The sequence below is a fragment of the Trichosporon asahii genome, assembly GCF_000293215.1.
Source record: "Trichosporon asahii var. asahii CBS 2479 unplaced genomic scaffold scaffold00053, whole genome shotgun sequence".
Classification (NCBI taxonomy): Eukaryota; Fungi; Basidiomycota; class Tremellomycetes; order Trichosporonales; family Trichosporonaceae; genus Trichosporon; species Trichosporon asahii.
In genome coordinates, this window is record NW_014040871.1 from 83,719 (window position 1) to 108,576 (window position 24,858).

Here is a 24,858-nt window from a genome sequence, read left to right on the forward strand (position 1 = left end):
TCTTTCCTGGGACGCACATCAATGAGTCTGGGCCATGTTTTCGTTGTGGAAGCAGTCAAGCTTGGTGTGTCACGATGGTCACTCCAGCGCCCGCGGGTGCTCATCCAGGCATGAGGGTGGAGCGGAAGCAAATCGCATTCCAGCGTTCCTTGGTGCGCGAGGCCGGAATGTGGGACTACGTGACCCGAGCTCTTCACCGGAAGCCGTCGTCCCTGGTTCTCGGCCTCCACCACAGTCGTCCACGCTGGACTGCTGGGCCTGGAAATTTCCCAGAGCTGAAACTCTACCTGGCCTCGACCACTGCATTACTGATGAGGACGACTGTGTGCAGAAGTGTAACGTGATTGCCGAATGTAACGTGATCTGCATGCGTGAGCACCCCGGAATCACCATCCGCAGGTACCATCACCACCCAGGGCTTTCTCTGCTGGAACGCAGCCCGGCCCGCCCCTCCACGCTAACCAAGCTCGCGAGCCGGAAGGCTTGAGAAGGCAGACAAGAAAGAGAGAGTTACTTCTCAGGAGCTAAAGTGACTGCTTCCCAGAGATTACGATTGCGCGATTGTTTGGAAGCGCATGAATCGGCTCTCCCGTTGATTGCTCGAGGTCCTCCAGGTTCTCCGGATCCTTCGGGGGCGCCGGATGAGGGTCCAAGCTTCGGGGTCCACTGTTTCGGGGTCAGACTTCCTTCCGGCGCCTTCAGTGCACATGCCGTCCGGCCAGGCTGCCACACGATGCGAGGGTGACTGTGCCGATGCCTGTCCCGCGGGTGATCGTCTTCCCTTCGCACGATCGCGAGGGCGAGTCGCACCGCATGCAGCGCAGCCAGCATGTAACATGTTTGTCGGGCACGCGGGCACGCTGTCCCTGCACTGTCCGCCGAGATGTCACAGGTGACCTTCTCCCTCCCCTGTCGCGCCTGACTCCAATCGGTTCAGAGTTCGACTGACATCATATATAGACTTTCTTGACCGATGTGAGCTTGCTCCAACCCCCCTCCCCACAGCTGGGCAAAGCGCACCTGGGCGCTCGACTGACGTTCGACTGACAGTGACGCTGACCAGCACCCGACGCCGACTCCACCACCGACACCCTCGACCGACAGCTCATACACCGCGACACCGGCTCGACACTTCGACACTCCGACACATTCGACCACCCCAACGCCCTCCTCGGATCATCAAAATGAGACTCGTCCTCTTGACGCTGCTCGCCTCCGTGCCGCATGTGCTCTCAGGAGCCATCTCGCTCGACGAAGCGACGCAAAAGACCTTCGACTACGTCGTGATCGGCGGCGGCCTGGGCGGCCTCGTCGTCGCCGGCCGCCTTTCAGAGGATCCGGGCGTCTCCGTCCTGTAAGCTAAGCAGTCAACGTCGTAAGCTGACAAGCAGGGTCATCGAAGCCGGCGCTGATAGGAGGGACGACCCCGCCGTCAGCGACCCCAACCAGTACGGCGCAGTGTGGGACGATAGCAAGGACCTGGCGTGGAAGTGGGACACGACGGAGGGGAAGACAATCTATGGGTGAGTTGGTCGCGGCGAACGTAGAGAGCCGCCTGCGACTGGAGCGAGCACCGGTGGTAGGCGGCGAGCGGTGAGCGGTGAGCGCCAGGCAGAAGCAGCGGGAAGTCCAGCAGCGAACCCCAGAAGTGAGGGAAGCCGGCAACAAGCGGCATGCTCCAACCTTGTCTGAATACTTGCCCCAACCTTCTCTGAATGCTTCCAACGGGAGGAGGAACCCAGCGGAGTGGGACGGTCGGGTGAGGGGGGCTCACCGCCATATCTCTATGGCGTCATGAATTGGGCGATCTGGATCCTCCCTCCATAAATTCCACTCTTTGGACTGGAGCATGACCTGGACGCTGGCTCCGGCGTGCTGCGGCGCCATGGCTCGGCGGTGGTGACGTCGCCGATACGTTGCGGATTCCTGCCCAGGTTACGGAGCCGACTTCCCTCGTGAGGCTTCACGGCCCTAACCGTCTGGTGTGCTCTGTCTGCTCGCTCTCCGCTAACAGTACCCCGGATGCTAGCTGACACCCCAGTGGGCGCGTGCTCGGCGGTTCGACCTCCATAAACGGCATGGCGTATACACGCCCCTCTTCGTCCGAGTTCTCTCCCCTGCTAGACGACTCAGTCGCCTCGGAGCTGCACGGCAGCCGCTGGACCTGGCCGCGCATGTTCGAGGCAATGAAGAAGGCCGAGTCCTTCCGCTGGCCGAGCGAGGAGCAGCAGGCGGCCGGCGCGGGCGCAAACGCAGACTATCACGGCTACACCGGCCCAGTCAGTGTCGGATACACGTCGCTTGGCGGGAACGCTGGTGGTGCGTTTCTCTCAGCCGCCAGTCACTGGGTTGAGAAGGTTTTCGATGCCGACGGCGGGGAGGCGGACACGGCCGCCTTCCACCCCCTCACGGTGGACGGGGAGGGACGGCGATCGGCGTCCACTGCGTATTACGCAGACAGGGAGAATCTGAGCCTGCTGGCTAGTACGAGGGCGACGAGGATCCGGACCGAGTGCCAGGGCTCGAGCCTCAAGGCGACAGGCGTCGAGATAGGAGACAAGTTTGTGTCGGCGGGGCGCGAGGTGATTCTCGCCGCTGGGGCGATCGCGTCCCCCGCCCTCTTGCAGCGCAGCGGCATCGGACCGGCGTCGGTACTGACCGGCGCCGGAGTCGAGGTCAACCTCGAGCTCCCTGGTGTCGGCGCCGGTCTCCAGGAACAGACCATGAACTTCATGACATGGGGTCAGAAGGGCTCCACGGGCCCGACTGGCTTCGCCATCGCATACCCAAACGCTACGGCTGTAAGTCCATCCCGACTTTCGCAACGGGTGTGCTAATGGACAGTTGTTCGGAGACGACGGCGCCTTCCGCGCCAAATTGTCAGATGCCATCTCGGGCGCCGCCGATGTCGGAGCCCAGCATGGAGGCTTCATCAGTGCTGAGGCTGGGCGGGAGATCCTCCAACACCAGGCTGAGATCATGTACCAGGCTGGTCTGGCCGAGCTGAGTCTGACGCTGAACGACGGGGACGGCACAGTCGGGGCGAATGTGTGGGCCCTCCGCCCATTGTCGCGGGGCAGCGTGCGCATCACGTCCAACGACCCAAGCTCGAACCCGCGAGTAACGGCTGGCTGTGAGTTACTTCTGCTGTGGAGAGAAACTGACCACAGACTTCGCGTCAGGCTTCGACGCCGAGGTCCAGGTCGCCGCGCTCAAGTTGACCCGCTCCATCTTCTCGGCCGACCCTCTTTTGGGGCTGGTCGACGCCGAACGCAGTCCCGGCGCCCAGTTGTCGTCTGATCCCGATCTCGAGCGATGGGTCCGGGATAACTATGTCGCCGTCGCGCATCCCGTGGGCACATGCGCCATGCTCCCCAAGCACCTCGGCGGGGTCGTCGATGCCAGCTTGACCGTGTATGGGACGAGCAATCTGAGAGTCGTCGATGCCTCTGTGCTCTCCTTCCAGGTGAGCGCGCACCTCATGGGCGTGCTTTATGGCGTGGCTGAGACGGCGGCGGATATTATCAAGAGCGGGCAGAGGTAACGGACAATAATGGTTGTATAGGACAATAATTATGTAATAGTAATGCTCTGTGCGATAGGTTTATGCACTTGCTTCACAGACCTGGGATGTGCGGCCTGTCGTTAGACGTTAGATGTTAGTCAATCCCTCCACTGCTCCCTCCGCTCGCCTCGCTCGCTAGTGTAATAACACATGTCATGTCTAATGCTGCTGCTGCAAACGTACAAACACCTGAGTGGGTTGGTCTACTTCTTCTCGTCCTTGTTTCCCTGGTCCTCGAGACTCATCGCGATGGCGCGGGCGATGGCGGCCTCCTCATCCTCGTCGTCGTCCATGTCAACGTCGTCCGGGTTCTCGCCACGGGAGAGCGCCATCGCACGTGCAAGCATGGCCTCCTCGTCGTCCTCGTCCTCGTCGTCGAGCATGTCCTCGTCGCCTGCGGGCGAGTCGCCAGGCGCCTTGGCGCTCGGGTCGTTGGCGTTCGTGAGCCCTCCCGTCGTGCCTGCCGTGAAGCCTGCCGTGTGGCCCTGCTCCGGGTTCGGCGCGCCGCGCACGTCCTGCGGAACGACGGCCGCCTCGACCGCGTCGTTGCTCGTCGTCGCGCCGCCGCGCTCGCGCGCTTCCCGCTCCTGCGCCTCTTGCAGCGACATGCGCAGCGCCATCGCCAGCTCCGGGTCCATGCTCGCGTCAAAGTCGTCATCGCCGCCACCGCCGCCTCCGACCTCTCGCTCGCCGTCGTACAGAATTGGGCTCTGCTGGATCACGTCGCTAAGGAGATGCGGGCCAGCGGGGACAGAGACGAGGTGGCTCTCGCCGCCGCCTGCCGCCTCTCGTCGTTCGCCATACCCTCGTCCCCGAACGTGACAATGTCGATCAGCACGTTGTTCTTCCGCAGCTTCTTGCCCAGCTTCACGAGCTCCTCCTGCGTGTCGTCCAGCGGCGAGCCGACAAAGACGACAACACGCTGCCGCTGGTTCTTGTTCTCGCGGTGCTTCAGCGCAAGCTGGGCGATCTGGATCGACGTGATCAGGTCGCTAACGCCGCCGATCGCCGCCTTGTTCAGAGCCGAAAGAAGCTTGCCAATGTCGTTTGTCGGCGTGACGAGCAGAGACGGGCTGTGCGGTTAGCTACGACTCAAAGCAGCGGCAAAGCTCTGGACGCTTCGTCACCGAACCAGGAGAGCTTCGGGTCCGATGTCACCGCTGGATAAGATGGAGCTGTGCGCAAACAACGGCACTCACGATTTGCCGGCCATGGTCATGAGGCCGACGGCAGACTCGGGGTTCGCATCCGTCTTGGCGCTGAACACGGCAGACACGGCCTGCGCCTGCGCCTGGAATCGGGTCGGTGTGTAGTCACCATTCCTGTCTGTCAGCTCGACTTGCTGGCGGAGTTAGCTGCCGTCGCACCTCATGTACTCCGAGTTGTCGAGCCTGCACAGTTAGTTAATACTGTAGTTTGTACTTAACTTACACAAGCATGCACGACTCGAGCGGCATGATGGGCAGATGTTGTTGTGGTGGTGGTAGCTGGTGAGCGCTGGTTGAGGTTGATCTTGGCTTGTGACGACGCGTAATGATGACGCTGGGGGCAGTGTGCCACAGCGCATAACCCCGAAGTGCCAGAGATGGAGAGTGGCCTCCACCGTGTAAACGTGGTGGTGGTGGTGGCCTACAGAGAGAGGCTAGAGAGGGGGGGGACGCGAGGGCCGTGGGAGAGGGTAGAGTGGTAGGTGGGCTCGCTGAATCCCTTGGCTGGAGTACCAAAGGAATCCCAGCCTATGAGCCTGCTGCCCTGAGAGGCCTGAGAGTGAGCGAATCCGAGCGTCACCGTGGCCGCGGCCTTACGCCTGACACCTGGCAGCCCCCCCACCGCACAGCACCTCTGCCACCCGCTGCACCACCCACACAATCCCACCGCACCGCACTGCCAGCCTGGCACCCCCCCCCCTGGCCCTGGCACGACCACGACGAACACGCACCATCTCATTACCTCTCTCTCTCTCTCATCCATCCACTGACTTTAAAGCGAGCAACCCCGCCTCGCAAAAACTACACTTTCCTTCCCCCCTTCACTCTCACCACTACATCAGTAAGTCCTCTTTCGATGCGATTCGACGGGAATTCGAGCTGTCGCGCGGCTGGCTGCTCCGCCAAACCGGCCGACGACATCATTACCATGTCGACTTTTGGCAGCGGTCCAAACCTCGGATGTCTCGGTCTCTGCATCCACACAACTGAGCGAGGATCCGCACAGCCTATCAGCGATCGGCGTCTCGCCGACGATACTGGCGGTTGCGGTCCGCGCTCGATGCGGACGTCCGTTGACGTGGAGATAACGGCCTGTCTCCCACTGCCCCGATCATTCAATCGCTGGCGCCGTGGGCGTGGCGCTCAGTCCGTGGTGGCATCCCCCTGTTCCCATCCAGCGTCCCAGCGCCGTTACACTTTGCTGACATCGTGCTTTCCTTTGTTCGACTGCGCTTTCGCTTTCCTGCGTTCATCGTACCAGATCTACCACCATGTGAGTTTTCTTGGCGATAGCGGTGCACAGTGCTGCGGATGCGGCCTCGCACTTACGCCATCGTTTTCCGGCACATTTCGTCGTACCATGCTGACGCTTTCCGCAGGGAGGACGAGGGTATGTGTCCACACCACCAGTTTCACATTGAGCGCGGCCGAGCGGACGACGACCCGCTCTGCAAAGCGAAATCGCTCCGAGCATGCGCCTAAAAGCATCGGCCGCGATGCTTGGGCGTACGCGGCACGGGCCGGTGCCTTAACGAGCCCGCTCTCGAAACGCCGCCAACCAGTCTTGACACGATGCTGACTTTTTTCCACAGTTGCTGCTCTCGTTATCGACAACGGCTCCGGCATGTGCAAGGCCGGTTTCGCCGGTGACGATGCCCCCCGCGCTGTTTTCCCCTCGATTGTCGGTCGCCCCCGTCACCAGGGTGTCATGGTCGGCATGGGCCAGAAGGACTCCTACGTCGGTGACGAGGCCCAGTCCAAGCGTGGTATCCTTACCCTCAAGTACCCCATTGAGCACGGTATCGTTACCAACTGGGACGACATGGAGAAGATTTGGCACCACACCTTCTACAACGAGCTCCGTGTTGCCCCCGAGGAGCACCCCGTCCTGCTTACTGAGGCTCCCCTCAACCCCAAGCAGAACCGTGAGAAGATGACCCAGATCATGTTCGAGACTTTCAACGCCCCCGCCTTCTACGTCTCCATCCAGGCCGTCCTCTCCCTCTACGCCTCCGGTCGTACCACCGGTATCGTCCTCGACTCGGGTGACGGTGTCACCCACACTGTCCCCATCTACGAGGGTTTCTCGCTCCCCCACGCCATTCTCCGTCTTGACCTCGCCGGTCGTGACCTCACCGACTACCTCATCAAGATCCTCATGGAGCGTGGCTACCCCTTCACCACCACCGCCGAGCGTGAAATCGTCCGTGACATCAAGGAGAAGCTCTGTTACGTCGCCCTCGACTTCGAGCAGGAGCTCCAGACCGCTGCCCAGTCCTCCAAGCTCGAGAAGTCGTACGAGCTTCCCGACGGACAGGTCATCACCATCGGCAACGAGCGCTTCCGCTGCCCTGAGGCTCTCTTCCAGCCTTCGTTCCTTGGTCTTGAGGCTGCTGGTATCCACGAGACCACTTACAACTCGATCATGAAGTGTGACCTCGACATCAGGAAGGACCTCTACGGCAACATTGTCATGTCTGGTGGTACCACCATGTACAACGGCATTGACGCTCGTATGCAGAAGGAGATCACCGCCCTCGCCCCCTCGTCGATGAAGGTCAAGATCGTTGCTCCCCCTGAGCGCAAGTACTCCGTCTGGATTGTGAGTATCCCTTCGACTTCCCGCGCAAGACCGCCTCGGAATGTCGTCGAACGACGACAAAGGCATGCGCGCGCGGTGCGTGGTGGAGGTTCAGGGTCCAGCTCAGGGCAGCGGGACCAAAACGCGACCTCCACCTCCACCGCGAAAACGAGTGTGGCACTTGCTGACATCCACAGGGTGGTTCCATTCTCGCCTCGCTTTCGACCTTCCAGCAGGTGAGTCTTCTTCTGCAAGCTCTTCTAACCTTTTCTAGATGTGGATCTCGAAACAAGAGTACGATGAAGCAGGACCTTCGTGAGTTTTTACGCAGAATCGACGCAGAATCGGACTTAGAACGATTTCGCGACGATTCGGAGCCGTTCGGCGACGTTCAGAAGGAGGCTAACCACATTGCAGCATCGTCCACCGCAAGTGCTTCTAAGCGCATCTCTAGATTTGCGCAGGCGCAGAGGCAGGACTCGAGGAATCCAAGGTGCCGCCGACTCGCTCGGCGGTTTGTTAAGAGCCGCACAAGAAAGCGGCATAGCTAGTAGTCGATGCAACGGGTTCGTGAAGGTGAACTGGTGCTATGGTGCCTCTTGAGTCTGCCCTATCATACTAATTCATTCCGCAACACAGCACAGGCTGCTCGGCAGGATCCGGTCATGCTGCTGCTCTCCTGAGCAGCCGCGTGACAGTCATGGTGCATGTATGACCCGATAACTTCGCGCCTGCTGTGAAGGCGGCCTCGGTGATCACTTATCACTGGTGGAGGTGTCTCAGACCCCAGCGCCCTCCGCGATCTATGACGTGCGGCCTCCACTCACCTGAGGTGCCCGCAGAGTACGCCACTGTGCTGTCTTCACCAAGTGCTCAATGCATGGCCAGTGGGGTGTGCGGTCACTTCAGAGCAAAATCACTTGGGCAGACACGGGCGCCTGTCACGCCGCGCCCGAGCATTGACCAGTGGACAAGACTGGAGCATCCCACGATCCACCGAAGCGCAGGTGCAATGCCTTGCCGCCAGCGTGTCTCAACAGCGTCACCATGTCTCAGGCTGGCTGAGTGTTGGAAGGCGAGCTGCACGTGACACTCCTCGAACTCGAGTGGAGGCCTCCACTACAGTCAACCACTTCACGGTCCAAGCCTGGAACTTCGATCTGATCATCTCACCATCGCTCACCACCGCGCATACGCCGTCTTCCTTCCTTCTCACCAGTCGCACTCCTTGTCTACATTCAACTGATCACCATCCACACATCCACTGATACCTCCGTTGCCCTCAGCATCATGAACGGCTTCAGCTCTCTGCGCCTCGCTTTGAATATGCGACAATCATGTGTCTTCCCTCCTGGTGGCAAATGATCGACAACGCCTTACCTTCACATTCCTGTCACTCCGTCATTGTTGTCGCCAATTCATCACACATGAGTCTGCAAGAAGTGGACTGTCGCTCCCATGGCAAAGGTCACCGCCTTGGTTGTGTCGCCGACCCATGAGCTCGGTCGATGATCCTGCCGCCGATCTTCTCACAAGGGGCGGTGTCTTGACAAGAACTGTGCTACGCAAGCGTGGTGGTCTGGGCTGAGTCGCAATGATGTTTGGCTCTGTGAAGTAAGTATCGTCTCGGATGGCAGTGTGCTGCACTATAAACCACTAGGGCTAGTATAGTCTCGAATGGCAGTGTGCTGCACTAAGCTCCGTAGCACCCACCAAGAGCTGACCTTCAGCCCAGGGCCCTTCCTTCAAACACCCTCATGGTCAAGACAATGAAAGCTCACAACTCTTGCCAGGACCTCAGCTTCACATCTTGTTCCAGCTGAACGGCACATTTCACCCTTTTTCTTCGTCAACCACCATGTTTCCAGCCGCTGAAGGAGTCTCGCAAAGCTTCGTACCGGCAAGAACTGCTTCGCCTGCTGGGCGCCGCGTGCACCCGTCCCGCGTCGTCAGAACCTTGTGTGCCTGATTTTCCCCTCACTCGAAGTCTGGAGCACCTACGCCAGTCGCCTTCCTCTATCCTGGTCTGTTCGCTCTGGCGTCATCGAAGCTCGCTACTCCTCCATTTGTCCTGCTTTCGTTCTGCTATCATCACCGAGCTTTCCAAGGTCGGGGAAGGATCAATCACATCATACCCGACCGTTTTCAAGCTCTTCTTTAGGCAACCTTTCACAATTCGGGAAAGGGTCAATGACATCGAGTCCGCCCAGGTGACACGCCAGCTCCTTTTCTTATCGCCGTAGCGCATGCTGCGCTCTCGCGCAACCTTGGCTTGGTTAGTCGGAGCATATACCCTTGTGCGCCATATACAAGAGGTTGCTCGATGTGGATCAACATATCTGCAAAGCGATGCCCATCACAGCGTGTCGACGTAGAGTTCTGCCCATTGCTCTTCTTTCGACATCTCGAAAGCCCTTCTCGATATCGCGAAAGCCCCTGTCGATATCCCGAAAGCCCCTCTCACCGCTCGTTCGCCAGCAGTTCGATGATGCGGCGCTTGTCCCAACTATCGATATCTTTCCTCCGCCGATGGATGCTGTCGGCAACAGTTGTCGACGGGCGGATGTCGTAGCTCTTGACGTTCTATCTTCCGCAGTCGACTCGCGAGCGCGACTCGCTTTGCTCGAACGGGAACATGGGCGTCGTTCTCCTCGAGCCACGCCTCGTGCTCGGCGATGCGACCGGCCAGGTCCTGGATGCCGCCAGTGGTTCCAACCCCATAACCCGCGGCTCTGCTGCGCAGTTCCCGGTAGTTGAAATTGCTCGCCAGCCAGGTTGCCACCTCGCTCAGAGGACGTGGGGCATCTTCCTTTGGGATGTCAGCGGACGTAAAGCCTTCGGCAACGAGCTTCTTCACGACCTCGAGCTTATCACCGTGCCCGTTCATGCCTTGAAGGCGGGCGAACGGGCGGAGGACGTCCAGCCGGTGAGAGAGGAGGTCCCGAATGACGCTGTTCTTGACGTCGTCGCCGGCGTCGAAGTCCTGGACGCTCAAGATCCTGCCCCGTCGGAAGGAAAAGTATGGGCGACCAAACGTCGATCGGCGATAGCGGCCGAGGTTGCTCTCGTCCTCGGCCTCCATCAACCGAATGGCCACGTCATGCTTACAGCCCTCGACGAAGAGCCCTCTTGATCGGCACTCATCCTTGAGCTCTTCCCAACCCCTCCTGCGGAGGTTGAGGTAGCGGGGATCTCGAACTGAAGTTGTCGGTACCGCCCAAGACAATGAGACCTCACCTGGGTCGCGGAGCTCGTCATCCAACACCGACAGCTGCTGGATCCTGATGGCGAGGTCCGTCTTCCTTCCTCCGGACACAGGGCCGATGGCGCGCAGCAGATCTTGCAGCTCGTGCTCGGAGTTAGTCATAACCAAGTCCCTGGCTGGACCTTCGGGGAGGTCCGAATGCGTGGCGTTCACCAGTTACTGGGAGTTCGGGTCTCGGATTGCGAGCCCCCTCTCGGCGGGGACGTCGTAGAAGCGCTCGATCTCAAAGTCGGCCAGGCCGTTGTGCTCGAGCTCGGACCACAGCGAATCGCCGAACGTGAACTCGGTGGTCGACACAGCCAGCCCCAGGTTCTGCAGGAGTGGGCCGACGAACGTGCGAGCCGATCGTATGATCTCGATAACTACGGGGGCGGGGAAGGAACTGATGAGACGGTTCCAGACCCACAGCTCCAGGCGCGCATTAACTCGGGCACCATCGTACTGCGACAGGTCGGTGGGGTACGGCCTGTCGAAGCCCAGGTTGAACGGGGCATTGTGCACTTGATGTGCCATCATGGTGAACCCTCTGGGCGAGTGAGGGCTGCCACCGATGTCGAAGGGGACACCGGTGAACATGTCTACAACCCCGTGGCGAGACCAGTGGACCAGCATCAAGAAGAGTACGCCCATTGGCGAGCTCTCGGGCTGGTGACCGAACGCCCTGTCGCACTACGACTGCGGGGAACTCAAGCATCTGGATCACGACGCTGTCTGGCCACGACGAAATTGCACGGTTAATGATCCAGTTTTCGAGGCGGGCATTTACGCGCTCCTCGTCAAACTGGGCCAGATCGCTGGGGTATCTGCGATCAAACCCGAGGTGAAATGGCGAGTGATGGCGCCGATGCGCCACCATGGTAAACGCACGGGGTGAATGGGGATTGCCGCCGACATCGAAGGGCAGCCGTGTGAAGATGTCGACGGGCCCATAACGAGCCCAGTGCCGCAGGATTAGGAAAAGGACGCCACACGGAGAGTTCTGAGGTTGGGGCCCGAACCGCTTGTCACATTGTGACTCGGCGCGGTAGAGGGCGCGGACACAGAGCCTCCAAACGTCGTCCTCTGTGGCCGTGTCACCCCAGAAACCGGTAGGAAACCCGGCAGAATTCCGGGGGAAGGCTGGCGCGATCTTAAACTCTTTGCCATGTGCATGCCTTTGGAGTGCATATGCCCCTTCCACCGGTCTTCACGCTGTTGTCGCCCTGCAACGAGATCGATGCTACACGCATCACACAATGAGTCACGCCATATGTGGCTACATGGCACTGCGCGCTCCGGGAACTGGCCAAGTGGAGGTGGAACTCGTCGACGAAGAAGGCTTTGCTTTTGTTGGTGGCGAGACATTGTGACTGATCGGGTGAGCGGTTGAGACCGAAGATGTGCGGTCTGCTGAGGCGACAGAGGGCGTCTTGGATGGAACCCGGGCCCGCTTCGCGGACACGGAGGATGGGGAGAGGGTGGCGGTGTGAGAGCCGACATCAGCTCGCAGCTGTCTCTTAGATTGGAGAGGAGGCGTCGAGCTGTGGGTGGCTGTGCTAGCTGAAGCTGACGAGGCCGATGATCGTGCCTCCTCGCTCAGCGCGTCCCTCAGGTGGTAGGCTCTGTGAACGGGGTACGCAGCATCCAGGAGCTTGACGACAAGGTCGTTGTCGTCGCCTTGCTGGAGAAGGTACGCCGAGGACACGACGAGCTCGAGGACACGCCCATAACCGCCGCCCTTCGCTTGGTTGTACCAGTGCGGCTGGCGCGCACTGGTCGGGTGGTGGAAGGCGACGGGGGAAGGTACTCCGGTCACCGGGTCGGCAAAGACCTGGTGCACCAGGTCGACGGTGTCGCGGAAGGCTTGAGTGCGGCGCTTCACCAGATGAAACATCTGATGCTGTACAAAGCCCTGCGACACACCCACGCCAGTAAGCGGCGCAGTAACCATGTTGTCGGTTGTGCAGAACGGATTCCGATTCTTCCAAAAACATGTAGAGTGCGGATAGACGGTCGGTCCTGCGGTGATCCCACGGAGCTCCCGTCGGGCAAGGGAGTGATTGTTGGCTCTGCATTCCTCTTACGGAGTCTTGGTGAGGTCGTCCAGGCGAAAGAGCTCAAGCAACACACCATGGGTCCACCTCTTCCTGCAGAGCTTTACAAGTATTGCATGTCTATAGTATGAATATATATGTCTACTGGCCCAAGCACAGTTCCTCGCCTACGAGCTCGAGTGCGCGCCGCGCCAGCTCGCGCGCAGACACCTCGACCATGTCCTCGTCCCCCCCTCTCCGGCCCAATGTCGCCATTGACGTCCATGCTCTGTCTCGGCGCGTCTTCATCAGCACCAAGCCCACTCAAGCCCGCGTCGTCGGCCACATCCTTCCCAAACAGTCTGTAGTACTCGGGCGGCGTGACCCACATGCTGGGCGCGGAGGGGACGAACGCGAGCTGCAGCAGCAGCGGGTAGTATGCGAACAGGTGGGCGCGGGGCGATCGGGCCGCGGCGGCTTGTAATGGTGTCGCCGCCCCATCCGCCTTCTCGGCGGCCTTGGTGTCGTCGCTCGCGTCGGAACCGCTTGCGTCGCTCGTGCTACCCCACATGCTCATAGTGACAAGATGCGTGAGCACATACAGCAGCTCGTCCTCACGGACCCTGGTCTGTCAGCTATTTTTCGAAGCTTGAGCTACTCACCGAGAAAAGGGCATCTGGCCGCGCAGCTTTGCGTCGTCCAGGAACTGGCGCAGCGTCAGGTCGAAGCGTTTCAGGACGGCCGGGGCGAAGAGCGCCGCGACGCGGCGGCTCGCCTCCTCCCCCTCCGTCGCCGTCGCCTTGCTGTCATTGCTGTCGTTGCGCGGCTCGCTTCCCTCGCCGTGCTCGCCGTGCTCGCGCCTCGCCCCCGCCACGAGCTGGTCAAAGGCCCAGTACCGCACGCCCTCGCCGTCGTCGTTGACAGCCGGGGCGGTCGTGCCCCCGCTCGCCTCGACGTCGTAGTGGTACAGCAGCGACGCGCGGCGCAGCGTCTCCGCGAACCGCTCCACGACGGCGGGCTTCAGCCGCGGATCCCGCAGGCGCGCGAAGAGCGCTGTACGCATGTCGTTCAGAAGCGGAAGGATGAACTCCTCGTCGTCGGGCAGGGGCTCCTCGCCACTATCGGCGAGCAGCACGCCGGAGAACACGTCCATGATCGTGCCCCAGATGGCGTCGTAGCGCTCCTCACTCAGCTCCCCGTCCAGACCCTTGACGACGTGGCTCAGCACGCCAACAAAGGTGCGCATTGCTGTGCGCCAGAGCGGCTCGTCGGAGCCATACTTGCTTGCTGGGGGGCAGTCGTACTTGAGCTTGATGGGGAGGGAGAACGCCTTCAAGATCGCCTCGACCGTCTCGTCCTCGTAGAGCGACTTGTCCGAGGAGACGGGCGCGAACACGTCGAAAATCTTCGGCATCGCAAACTTGGACAAAGCGACGTAGCTGAGTTTCGGGTTGCCGCTGCCCACGTACGCGAGGGAGGCAAACTCGGCCAGGTCGCAAAGCACGAGGTGTGCGCCGAGCTGGCTCGATGCGACGAGCTCGGCTACGTCCTTCTGCAAAGGCGACATGACGTCAACGTCTGGCCGGTAGTCCGGCGACTTGGAGTAGGTGACCAGCGAACGGAGGATGTTGGAGAACTCCTTCAGCTTGTCGTCGTCCCACTGCAACTTGGCATGGAGTAATGACGCAACCTTGACGAGCACGACGAGATTGTCCTGCGTGTACGGGTCCTCGTGGGGGTCCTTCAGCGCGCGACCGAGGGCGACAAACGTGTCCCACGACGGGGGGAGGAGCGGGCTGCCCTTCTCCGCGACGGAGAGGACACGCTCGAGTACGCGAACAGCGGCTGTGCCGCATTTCCGCGGCTCGCTCGTCCAGCTCTTCACAAGCAGGTCGAGGAGATGCTGGTACACGCCCTTGGCGTCGGGGAGCGCCATGATCTGGGGCAGGAACTGGCCAAAGATGTTACCCACACTGGTCAACGCGAGTACCTGCGACTCGTCGCCTCGCATCGCCTCCATGAGCGGGAACACGACCTGCGCGAACACCTTGTCCCAGAGCTCTGAGCTGAGGCTCGAACCATACAGTTCAACGCAGCGGAAGAGCGTCTGCATGGCGCTCGAGCGTACCTCGAGTCGCTGGTCGCGCGCGAGCGCCAACAGCTCAGTCAGAAGGTAGAGCCAGAGCTCCTTCGAGTCGCCCTGGACCGCGTCCGAGACGTTCCACAGCAGCCCGATGGCATTCAGCGAGATGTTGACGTCGTCGGTCTGCCGTCCAAAGTAGCCCAGGCACACGATGCACTGTCGCATAGCGTCTGCGTCGAGCGACGACAAGAAGTCGGTGCAGATAAGCGTCAGGGACGGGAACGCGATGCGCACGAGCGCCGCGTCGCCCTTGTGCGGCTGCGCGTCCTCTGGCCGCTTGCACACATAGTTGAGCATGTCGAAGATGGTCGGCCACCCAACCTCGAGGCTGTGTCCAGACGACTGAAGGATGTGGTTCAGCGTCTCGTATCCCGTGCTGCGGACGTCGTAGTCGGTCGCGACAGTATTCGAAACAGGAGCGACGTCGACGACCTTGGCGAGCACATCGAAGATCTGGTGTTGCACACGTGCCTCGCATGCCGTGCGTAGCGAGAGCTGCAAGAACTCGGCCAGCGTGTCCGACGCCTGCACTCGGATAGGCGAGGGTGCGGTCGTGTGCCGTGCCACGGCGACGAGGTGCTGCGTGACGACGCCCCACCCCACCTCGGGCGGGGACTGGACGAGACGGTTCACGTTCAGCGTCGCAACGCTACGCAACTTGGCGAGCCCGAACGAGCGCTCCGACGACTTGCTGCTGCTCCCGATACTGATGCCACTGGTTCTTCTTCGCGGTTCGGCGGAAGGTCTCGGGAGCGTCTGCGCTGACGGGTTCCCCATGCCGATGACCTCGGCGCTGAGCTGGCAAAGGGCGGTGACGAAGACGGTGAACGCGGCGTCGTCGAGGTCACGTGTGTTCTCGAACAGCTCGTTGACGGCGCCCTGGATTGACTCGGCATCCAAATCCTGCAGCATATCGGGTTTCGGCGCTGTCGGCTCGAGGGAAGGCGACTTGCTCGGGCTCACGGGGGACTGCACGTTAGGCCGGCGCGGCGCGCGGCTCGCGTTCAGGAGGTAATTGGCGTTCTGCAGCGTCTCGAGCACGTCGTGCCACCCCGGACCCATGCTGCCAGCAAGCAACTGCGTGACTCCGATCAGACTCCGGAGGCAGGCGAGGTTGCGCTCCGATAGCGACGGCGGGCCTGTTGGGCCACTGACGAGCGACTCGACCGTTAACGACGCCTTTGGCGGGGAGTCCATATATGTTTGCATGGCGGACACGACTGTGGGCGGGACAGCACATCGCGCGAGGGTCTGGAGGAAGGCATCGCGTGGCGTGCTGAGGTCAAGCGTGCCGCAGGCGACCGTGAAGTCCTGCAGCGCCGCAAGTACCTCGACGAAGAGTTGATCCGACAGATCGGTGGCGATAGAATACGACAGCGCAGCGAGTAGCGCCGGCCACGCACTCTCCGCCAGCCCCTTGGACGTCTCGCGCGTCTCCTCGGATCCTATTCCCATGAAGATGCTCTCGGCAATCGCGCATAGCGACTGCACAGCCAGAAGGTAGACGTACGTCTCCGGGAAGGCTGGCGGCTCCGCCTTGTCGTGCTGCTCGATGAGGCGCTGCTTCACTCCCGAGTGCGCGCCGAGCCCCACGGCTGTCGGTCCAGACATGGCGCTCGAGACGGCCGAGGCGCCCAGTGTCGCCGCGGACGCAACTATGCCGATACCCATGTCGAGGTAGCCCGAGTTAACGTGCTCGCTCGACGAGGCGGGAACGCCGAGGCCGTGCATCTGCGTGCCGACGCCGAGCAGGGCCGGTTTCTCGTTGACCAGATGTCCGAGCGCAGACACAAGCTTGGCGAAGAGCTTGGTGCCACCGGCCTTGTCGTACTGTGTCCAGATATTCCGGAGAAGGGCGGGATCTCCGCAGATTCCTCTCAGGATCTCGAGCGCGAGGACGTGCATCCATGGCGCGACCGTGTCCTTCTTCGCGGGCGGCTTTTCCTCGTCTGGATCTCCGGCACCTAACCGGATGAGAGTGAGGAGATACGTCTCGACTTCGGCTGAGAGCTGGTCGGCGTAGCTGCGAACGAGAACGTAGAGGAGACGGCATATGCGGAGCGCGACGGGGAAGGACGGCTTTTCTCCCTGCAGCCGGATAATGAGCGGGTGCAGCGAGTGGCGCAGGAGGTGCACGAGCTCGGGGTGCTTCTTGACGACGCCCTCGTATCCGCTAAGAATGGACTCGATAAGCTCGAGCCCAAACGTGCGCTGCAGCGACTGCAGCTTGAGCATGACGGGCTTCTCCTTCTCACTTGACGTCCACAAGCTCAGACCCGAAGCCGACGGCGCCGCCGCCGTCAGCACGCACAGATCGCTCAGGATGTAGTATGCGTCCTTGACGGCGGGGGTGACCTGGACCTCCTCTGGCGGGTCGGAGGGCAAGGTGAGCGTCTCGGTCGGGTCGTCCTCGACGCTGACACGATCAAAGACAACCATGATCGCTTGTCGCAATGTCGCCGCCGCAGTCGAGGAAACGACGCTGACGCGGCTGTCCTGTAGCTTGAAGCAGAGCAGGAGCGCGGTACCAAGCGTCTCGCCGTGCATGTCGGTGCAGTACGTCAGCATGCTGAGCAGCGTCTGCAGGATCTTGAGCTGGATGTCGACCGCCTGTCCTGACACTGCGCCCAGTGTCTGGAGCACGCCCGGCAGGTGCTCGAGCGGCACGCCGCCGAGCGCGACTAGCCGCTGCAACGCCGCTATGCTGATGCCGACGATCTTGGCGTTCTTCGTCTTGCATCCCAGCGTCATCGGAGCGAGAAGCTTGTCCGCGTTCGCGGAGAGGACCTCGCGCGATTGCGGACCGGGTCGCAAGATCTCGAGAGCGACCTCGCCGGCCTGGTGGTCAGCTTCGTGATCAGTGTCTACAGCTGCCCGTCCAGACCCAGCATGCAACAGCCGGTATCGTCACTGCTCGAGCCACTCACATCCTTGACCTCATGGTTCCTCCGCTTGCTCTCGACGATGAGCTGCTGCAGTTCCGATACGAGGAGGTTGTGGTCCTAGGTATGAAAGCCGGTTGTGTATTCGTGGTGGAGGTCCAGTCAACCAACGTGTACATGTCGGTGCAGCGGCAAATGGGATGTGACGCGGACGCGGGGAAGGCACAATGTCAGCACAAATGCACACAAGCAGAAGTCTGGTACTCACCATGGCCGCTGGTGCGGCTCCGTGTTTGGCGGGGTAGTCGGTCTGGAGAGTGTTGTTGTGACGAGGTCGACGGCCGACGAGGCTCGTGGCTAGCGCAGCTGGTGGCACGGACTTCAGCCTGACGCGGCGACTGACGGCACCGCACTGCGGGGTAAGCCAGACGTGTTATGTAATGGCATCACTCGACAGCCCCCCTGCGGACGGGAGCATTCTCGGAATGCTGGTCGCCACCCACCCTGGACTGACTGGCTGACGATAGGGTCTGCACCCCCGTCCATCTATTATCGACACGTGCCGTGCGTGCCTGTAGAAATTGTTGTGACGCCGAAGAAGCGGACATTGACCATGTTGAGATGGCACACACCACCAACATGGCCGTCACCAAGGAGCAGTACCCCGAGTTCATGAAGATGTGAGCTACCGCGATCCTTACCTAGCTGACAGCAGCGCTCACGAGCAGGCGCTCAAGAGCCAGAGCGAGGGCGGCATCCCCATCGGGTGAGTGGAGGCACCAGAGATAGGATGGACTGGGGCACTAACCCGCAGAGCCGCTATCGTCCACCTGCCCACCGGCAAGGTTCTTGCCAAGGGCCACAACCAGCGTGTCCAGCTCAACTCCAACATCCGCCACGGCGAGATGGACGCCCTTGAGAACCTCGGCCGCGTCAACGAGGGTGTCTTCCGCGAGTGCGCCATGTTCACCACCCTCAGCCCTTGCATCATGGTGAGTTGCTGTCGAGGATCAAGCTGACGCCCAGTGCTCCGGCACCTGCGTCCTGTACAAGTTCCCTCTCGTCGTCCTTGCTGAGAACGAGAACTTTGTTGGTGGCGAGGACCTCCTCCGCTCCAAGGGCGTTGAGGTTGTCAACCTCCAGAACCCGGAGATCACCAAGATGATGTCCGACTGGATCGCTGGCCCCGTCGGTCAGAAGGTCTGGAACGAGGATATCGGCGAGGTCACTGCTTAAGCGTAGCGACGCACATCATAGAGCTCATGAGCGCATAGATAACACTAACCCTGAATGCATACAATCAACAATGCTCAATGACCTAATCATACACGTTAGTCCTCCATCATGAGCCATTCACGGCTCCCAACCTTGATCTTGTTCGGATCATCATCGTCGTCGTCACTCTCCTCCTTTGGCTTTCGCTTGGGTGGGGGAGGCGGCGGTGCGGCCTTTCCCGGCCCGATGCTCGTATGCAACGACTGAATCTTCAAGCGCTTCGACATGCCTGTCGGCCGAGCTTTCGGGAACTTGTTCAGCACGCTTGCCAGGTCGTTTCGGGCTGAAGGTTAGCTGGAACAAAGGCAGTGTAGCTTTGGACATACCGGTCTTCCATTTGTAACCGTTTGGACCCGGAGTGCTGGGCCGGTCAGACGACGCAGGTGTACTCCTGGACGGTTGCAGAGGTCGCGCAGCTGGCGTCGTGGGAGCGGGAGCAGCCGATGAGCTAGAGCTGGAAGTGGCCGGTCCAGGAGTAGTGGGCTGGGCTGGCGATGACGGAGCGGCCTGCGGGGTTTCCACTCTCTTGGTCGGCGAGGGCGCTCTTCGCGACTCCGTTGACGGTCGCGGCTCAGCAATCGTCTCGGCAGGATTCGGAGTAGGTCTGATGGGTGAAGTCGACCCAGCGCTCGCATCGGTGGCGGTGGGATGCGCGCTTGAAGAGCTGGAAGTAACAGGAACCGGTCGCTCAGCAAGTTCCGACTGGGACGATAGCCGGTGACTGGCCTGGCTATCACTAGACTGACTCGTCTTGGAGTTTTTTTTGCCCGGGATTCGGTAGTGCGTCGCCGTTTCTTCTTGGGATCCTCGGGAGGTTCGATCTCTCCGGCGTCGATCCGTCGCTGCAGCTCTGCCTTCTCCGCGGCCTCCCGGGCCTTCCTCTCAGCACGTTTCCGCTTCCTCTCGGCAGCTGCTGCCGCCTCGTCCTCTTGCTTTTTCAGCACCCGGGCCGAACGACGTCCGTTGGCGGACGTAGCGCTGCTCCCTGATGCAGGGAAAAGCTCGATGGATGAGGGCGGCAGAGGTGGAGGCGGAGGCAGGATCGGTGCAGTACTCCCGCCGACGATAACACAGTCCTGCGTGTCTAAGAAGTCAATGGGATCGCGGGAAGTCTCTCTCCTAGAGCGGGGTACCACGACCTCGACTAAAGATTGGCGAGGTAGTCTCCGGCGGGGAGAATCGGGACTGAGAAGGGACGATTCCTGCGGACGGATCGGAGTTGCGGGCCCCGAAAAAGACATCGAGGTGGACGACATTGAGTTGGACGCTGCGATACAGTCAGCTGAAAGTCTCACGAGTGAGCGGACCGCATCCCGAGGGTGATCGCTTGTGGGCAAGATAGGCGTGATGACGAGCCGGAGCCATGGTTCAGGTTCCCGCCGAGAACACAGATAAGGAGTCGCACGTTGTCTCAAGGTCTTCGCCGGACCGAGAGGTAAGACGTCGTCAAGCACATGTGCCCTTTGAAGACATCCTTCCCTCGGTCGGTGGCAATGCTCCGCGTTTCTGTAGCACGTGTCGATGAGGAAGATCACTCCGCACAGCATACCATGGGCGCCCTTCGCGAGACATTTCAGTAGGGGCTGCGCAACACCGTCTGATGGTAGGGTGGTATGAGACTCACACTGGGCGGGGGCGGCGAGCGGGGCGGCCGGACGGAGCTCGAGATCGCGGCTGTCGGCGGTGGTCGCACTGGACAGGGTGTAGGGCGAGATGTGGGCAAAGGCAGCTGCTTGTTGTGAGGATAGCTCTAAAGCTCGTTGGAGCTCTGCTTGTTCTCTGCGGAGAGACATGGGTGAGAGGGAAGGTGGTGAGATGAGGTCAGCGGGTAGGGTGGTCAGTCGCGGGTGGGACGGAGGGAAGACGCGAAAGTAATGTGGAGGTCCGGCATTGTCTGGCTGAGTCCACTGAGCGGTTGAGTCAGTTGTTGACGCGTCTGACTTTGAGCACCGTGCGACAAGGTCACGTGCATGTTTGGCTCTTGTTTCACCACGTGGTAGGCGAGGTGCGGATTCGCGGAGATCGGCAGACATTCCGTGGAGTGTCAGGCAGTGTGATCCGCACGGCCGTAGCATGTCAGTCAGTGGTGAAACCGTGGGTCACGTTTTATCCGACGTTTCGCCTTGACCTGCAGCCGGATACACCGACCGGCCGGCCGAGCGAGCGGGCAGACTTGTGTGTCTTTAAGCGACTGCGGCCACGCAAGCATGCGGTGCGGGCAGGAGATCAGGAGTCGATCAGGAGTGCGGGCAGCTGGGCAAGCCATAGGGGCAAACTGAGGGGCCACCCGGTCAGCAGGGCGAGCACGGCGGATCCAGTTACGTCAGAGGTGTTGGCCGCCAAGGGCATGACGAGGGAAGGCATCCTGAGATGCCGTACCTGATCTGCGAGACGCACCAGCGCCGAGGGGAGATAATACGGTCTGTTACACCACCCTGAGATTCCGCCCCGGTCCTCGCCACCAATGTCATGACTAGTCACCACCAGCGACTCCATTCAGATTTTCAACCACTGGGTTTGCATCCAGCTCCACATCGTCCCTGTAAACTTGCGCGAAACGTCGGACATGTCGTCTCTCTTCCTATGCCTGTGGGCCAGTCACGTTGGCCCGATGCTTTTCGGGCTCTGCCCGCACTCGCCGAAATTCCTGTGTGCTCTGCCCGACCTGCTGCCCAAGCATCCGAATCTGACCCCAAACGCAACTGCCGGTCACCAAGATCTGATCGGGGGCTGACTCTGCTTCAGCCACCTGGCTGCCAGCTCGTCCATCTCGTCCATCTCGTCAAACGCCAAGCGGCCCCCTGAGGGACGAGCTGTAAGGGGTTGAGACTCGCGCAGACCTATTGCTGCGAGACCTGTTCAAGTCACCGTTCTAGACATTGCAAGACACATATAGACGCAATGCTTCAGCCTGGTTGGTCGTTTGTCTGATGGAAGGGGGCTCGACGAGTGCAGCGTGAGCGACCCTGCTTCGTATCGTGCCCTTCACATCCCCTGCTGTGCTGGTGACCCCGTTGTGGTCGCAATTGCTTTCAGGTTGCGCACTCGATTGATAGCATTCAAAGGTCCACGTTACCATCAGATCAACCTCTCGGTCAGCTGACCACTGCTGCATCGTATAGCCGGCCTTTGCCCGAAATAGTTACGATGTCGGAAGTCGGAGACGTCTGCGACCCCCCGATCAGTGATCAGTAACTGTCCCGATCCGCTCATATCGAGAGTTTGTTAGGATCGCTCTGCTTTCCAGCGTTCCAAGCTGTGATGCAACTAGGACGCGGGGCCGGGTGAGTCTCGTTCCTCCGGCGCCCCTAAGACAGATGAGTGCGGCCAAGGACGAAAGGGGTATGTATTAACGGTGGCTCGGAATCTGAGGCAGAAGCGTTCGCCGTGACGTGCCCCGGACAGGTTGCCCGTTGGTTGTCAACAAGAGGCATATGAAGGCGACGGCGCCGAGAGTGACCCACGTGCCGCCGCCTTAGGGCCGGGGGGATGTGGTGTGGGCAGAGAGTTTGAGGATCGAAGAGCAATGATGATGATGAGGGTGCCTGGGACGCCAATCGGATCGGTTTCTCGGCGCGGTATTCTTCCGACTGCCCGCCACTGTGTCGCCACACTGTACGGTGGGCGGCGGTCAGAGATGTAAGGAGGGGAGGATGGATGACGGGTGGAGGTTGGAGAGCTTGCGTGTCGCATGGTTGGCTCCGGATACGGAAAAAGGGCAGGATTTCTGGAGCCATTCAAGGTGCCGTGCCTGCTTTGAGAGCAGCCCCCCCCCCCAGGGAGGTGCGTCAGGCGAGTGAGCCAGTCGTAGCCCATAAGGCCGTAAGGGAGGTAGGGGAGTCAGGGTCGCAGGGGGATCGTAGGGGATCGTAGGGGGATCGCAGGGTTGCTCAACAATCCGCCTCACTATCTCCGGGCAGCAACTTTGGTTCACTGCTGAGGCCGTAGTGCCGTAGTCCCCGTAGTCCGCCCAGCGTGCACGCCCGTACGCCCGTACGCCCGCACTCCCTGCCCGAGCAGCACCTTGTCGCATGCATCGCACAACACCCTCCATACCACCATCTTCACTCCGCCCGACACCTCTCTTGCGCCCCCCGCCCGCACGCGCACCACACCACTCACTACACCGCGCACCGCCGGCATTCCTCCCTCCGACGTTCCTCCATTTCTTTTGCAAGTTCGTCCGAGAGCATGCCCGCTGTGCTTCTTGTATAAAACAACCGGTCACCATGAGGTAGTCACCTGTTATCCCCTCCCGTCCACTCATCACACCACACAAACAAGTCACCCACCCATCCGACCGCTCGCTCACAACAACACCCAGCAGTGCTCTATACCTACCGACTACACCTCCTACCACGACAACTTCGCTGCCCATCACTTTCTCGATACCAGCACATCTGCTCACTCGCCCCACCGTCCCGCACTAGATCTCGGTCTCTCTGCAGCTTTTTACGAGCGATCTACCCGCTGCACCGCAAGCAGTTCGCCTTCTCTTCGCTTTATCGCATAGCGTTATTGATCTGTCGACTTTCGACTTTTCAGATCTTCCCTCTGTTCATTAGCGCCATTTCGACCTTAGGCTCGTGCCTACTACTCCATTTTCAGACGCCACCATAGCCACCACAACCGTCATTTCCAGCCCCGTGGAGAGCTCTTCCTCTGTGCTTTCCGAGGCCCTTCACCCCATCACCTCGCCTGAACACCGCGCCGGGCGCATTCTCATCTCGAACCTTCGGGCGCGCTCACGCTCGCGTTCCCCCGTCAGGCGTTTCGGATTCCGCCGCAGCATGGTGTCCACCTACGAGTCTGACCGCGATGAGGAGCGACCGGCACGGCGCAACAGCCTTACCCAGGAGCCGGTCAACTACAATCACATGAGCCACACTGGTTCCTCCCATGATCTCCACGGCTACGTCAAGTCCACCAACGGCCCCGTTGATCACCCCAGCCCTTCTGGCGGTTCCCAGCGTTCAGTCGGAGGTGAGAGCAACGCCTCCGGCTCTTCGGGCCGTAGCAGTGTCTCGGGAGCTTCCGGGTCATCGCGCCCGACGTCGCGGCAGAGCATGAACTCGATCGCGCTGAACGGGCGCAACGAGCCTTGGGCACTGCAGTTTGAGCGCCTGCGCGACCGTCTTGAGGGCGCGCAGAGCCGTGACGAGAAGCTTGCTGCCATGGGCGCCTTCGTCCAGAGCCTTCCTCCATTCTACGCTGAGGCGGCCCGCTACATGGTCGCGAGCGGCAAGCCCGTTAATGTTGATTCTCTGTACCACTACTTCCGCAAGCTCGACAAGACTTCTTCCGCCGCCGCTGCTTCGACAAGCCCTAGCTCTTCGCGCCGCTCAAGTTCTACGCCCAGCGACGGTCGCCCCCTCGCGCGCTCGCGCAAGGTCGGCGCTCTGGAGCCCGAGTTTGGCGGTTTCTCGCCTTCTCGTCCGCAGATCGCCAACCTTCTCGTCGGTGAGCGCGAGCAGCTCGAGAAGCGCGACAAGCACGTCCGCAAGGATGTGCCCACGTCTGCATCCCTCCCTGCCACCAAGGGCGATGCCCTCGAGACTGATGGCGGCATCGAGACGACGCCGGCGTAATTCACCCAGTGAATACCTCGCTTGTGCATGTGTGCATAAGCTCTCATAACCCTCATACAACACTCCAAATTGTGGCTTGGCAGCTACAGCTGCAACACCTCGCGGACATTGAGCCGACCAATCGCCTCGCTTCGACGTGTGGTGGTGCCACTGCCAGGCTCACTGCAAGCGACGGTTGGTCGATCTGGTGGATGTAGCGCACTCCGCCCGCCCCAGTCGCCCCCAAGAGCTCCGGGGCCCGCCAATCGCTCCCCGCTACGGACGGACGGCACGACGGTCCAGAATCGGGCCCGGTCCAGTCTCCGAACGGATATGTGCGTGTCCGAAAGTTCACTTTTG

At 60.9% G+C, this 24,858-nt stretch overlaps 10 protein-coding genes across 10 annotated transcripts; 6 read left to right on the forward strand and 4 right to left on the reverse strand.

Annotated features, from left to right (window-relative positions):
* Nucleotides 1-1,184: 1,184 nt before the first annotated feature.
* A1Q1_03171 (glucose oxidase) lies at nt 1,185-3,544 on the forward strand (the record flags this gene model as incomplete). Its single annotated transcript, XM_014323624.1, has 5 exons — nt 1,185-1,354; nt 1,416-1,523; nt 2,042-2,801; nt 2,845-3,133; nt 3,183-3,544. 5 exons carry the CDS (start codon nt 1,185-1,187, stop codon nt 3,542-3,544), a joined length of 1,689 nt encoding a protein of 562 aa, XP_014179099.1.
* A 224-nt stretch (nt 3,545-3,768) lies between these two features.
* On the reverse strand, nt 3,769-5,022 carry A1Q1_03172 (RPN10-like protein; the record flags this gene model as incomplete). Its single annotated transcript, XM_014323625.1, has 6 exons — nt 3,769-4,445; nt 4,563-4,650; nt 4,698-4,725; nt 4,765-4,887; nt 4,933-4,956; nt 4,997-5,022. The coding sequence occupies 6 exons, from the start codon at nt 5,020-5,022 to the stop codon at nt 3,769-3,771; spliced, it is 966 nt and encodes a 321-aa protein (XP_014179100.1).
* Nucleotides 5,023-6,269: 1,247 nt separating this feature from the next.
* A1Q1_03173 (actin) lies at nt 6,270-7,673 on the forward strand (the record flags this gene model as incomplete). Its single annotated transcript, XM_014323626.1, has 4 exons — nt 6,270-6,279; nt 6,366-7,450; nt 7,552-7,590; nt 7,629-7,673. 4 exons carry the CDS (start codon nt 6,270-6,272, stop codon nt 7,671-7,673), a joined length of 1,179 nt encoding a protein of 392 aa, XP_014179101.1.
* Nucleotides 7,674-9,989: 2,316 nt separating this feature from the next.
* On the forward strand, nt 9,990-10,487 carry A1Q1_03174 (uncharacterized protein; the record flags this gene model as incomplete). Its single annotated transcript, XM_014323627.1, has 1 exon — nt 9,990-10,487. One exon carries the CDS (start codon nt 9,990-9,992, stop codon nt 10,485-10,487), a length of 498 nt encoding a protein of 165 aa, XP_014179102.1.
* Nucleotides 10,488-10,757: 270 nt separating this feature from the next.
* Nucleotides 10,758-11,357, forward strand: A1Q1_03175 (uncharacterized protein; the record flags this gene model as incomplete). Its single annotated transcript, XM_014323628.1, has 1 exon — nt 10,758-11,357. The coding sequence occupies one exon, from the start codon at nt 10,758-10,760 to the stop codon at nt 11,355-11,357; it is 600 nt and encodes a 199-aa protein (XP_014179103.1).
* Nucleotides 11,358-11,874: 517 nt separating this feature from the next.
* A1Q1_03176 (uncharacterized protein) lies at nt 11,875-12,549 on the reverse strand (the record flags this gene model as incomplete). The annotated part of the gene is made up of 1 exon (XM_014323629.1): nt 11,875-12,549. The coding sequence occupies one exon, from the start codon at nt 12,547-12,549 to the stop codon at nt 11,875-11,877; it is 675 nt and encodes a 224-aa protein (XP_014179104.1).
* Nucleotides 12,550-12,755: 206 nt separating this feature from the next.
* A1Q1_03177 (uncharacterized protein) lies at nt 12,756-17,927 on the reverse strand (the record flags this gene model as incomplete). The annotated part of the gene is made up of 5 exons (XM_014323630.1): nt 12,756-12,772; nt 12,824-13,254; nt 13,294-17,612; nt 17,702-17,776; nt 17,925-17,927. The coding sequence occupies 5 exons, from the start codon at nt 17,925-17,927 to the stop codon at nt 12,756-12,758; spliced, it is 4,845 nt and encodes a 1,614-aa protein (XP_014179105.1).
* Nucleotides 17,928-18,295: 368 nt separating this feature from the next.
* A1Q1_03178 (cytosine deaminase) lies at nt 18,296-18,892 on the forward strand (the record flags this gene model as incomplete). The annotated part of the gene is made up of 4 exons (XM_014323631.1): nt 18,296-18,336; nt 18,385-18,422; nt 18,473-18,648; nt 18,710-18,892. 4 exons carry the CDS (start codon nt 18,296-18,298, stop codon nt 18,890-18,892), a joined length of 438 nt encoding a protein of 145 aa, XP_014179106.1.
* A 162-nt stretch (nt 18,893-19,054) lies between these two features.
* Nucleotides 19,055-20,964, reverse strand: A1Q1_03179 (uncharacterized protein; the record flags this gene model as incomplete). Its single annotated transcript, XM_014323632.1, has 2 exons — nt 19,055-19,633; nt 19,678-20,964. The coding sequence occupies 2 exons, from the start codon at nt 20,962-20,964 to the stop codon at nt 19,055-19,057; spliced, it is 1,866 nt and encodes a 621-aa protein (XP_014179107.1).
* Nucleotides 20,965-23,721: 2,757 nt separating this feature from the next.
* Nucleotides 23,722-24,519, forward strand: A1Q1_03180 (uncharacterized protein; the record flags this gene model as incomplete). The annotated part of the gene is made up of 1 exon (XM_014323633.1): nt 23,722-24,519. One exon carries the CDS (start codon nt 23,722-23,724, stop codon nt 24,517-24,519), a length of 798 nt encoding a protein of 265 aa, XP_014179108.1.
* Between the last annotated feature and the right edge of the window lie 339 nt (nt 24,520-24,858).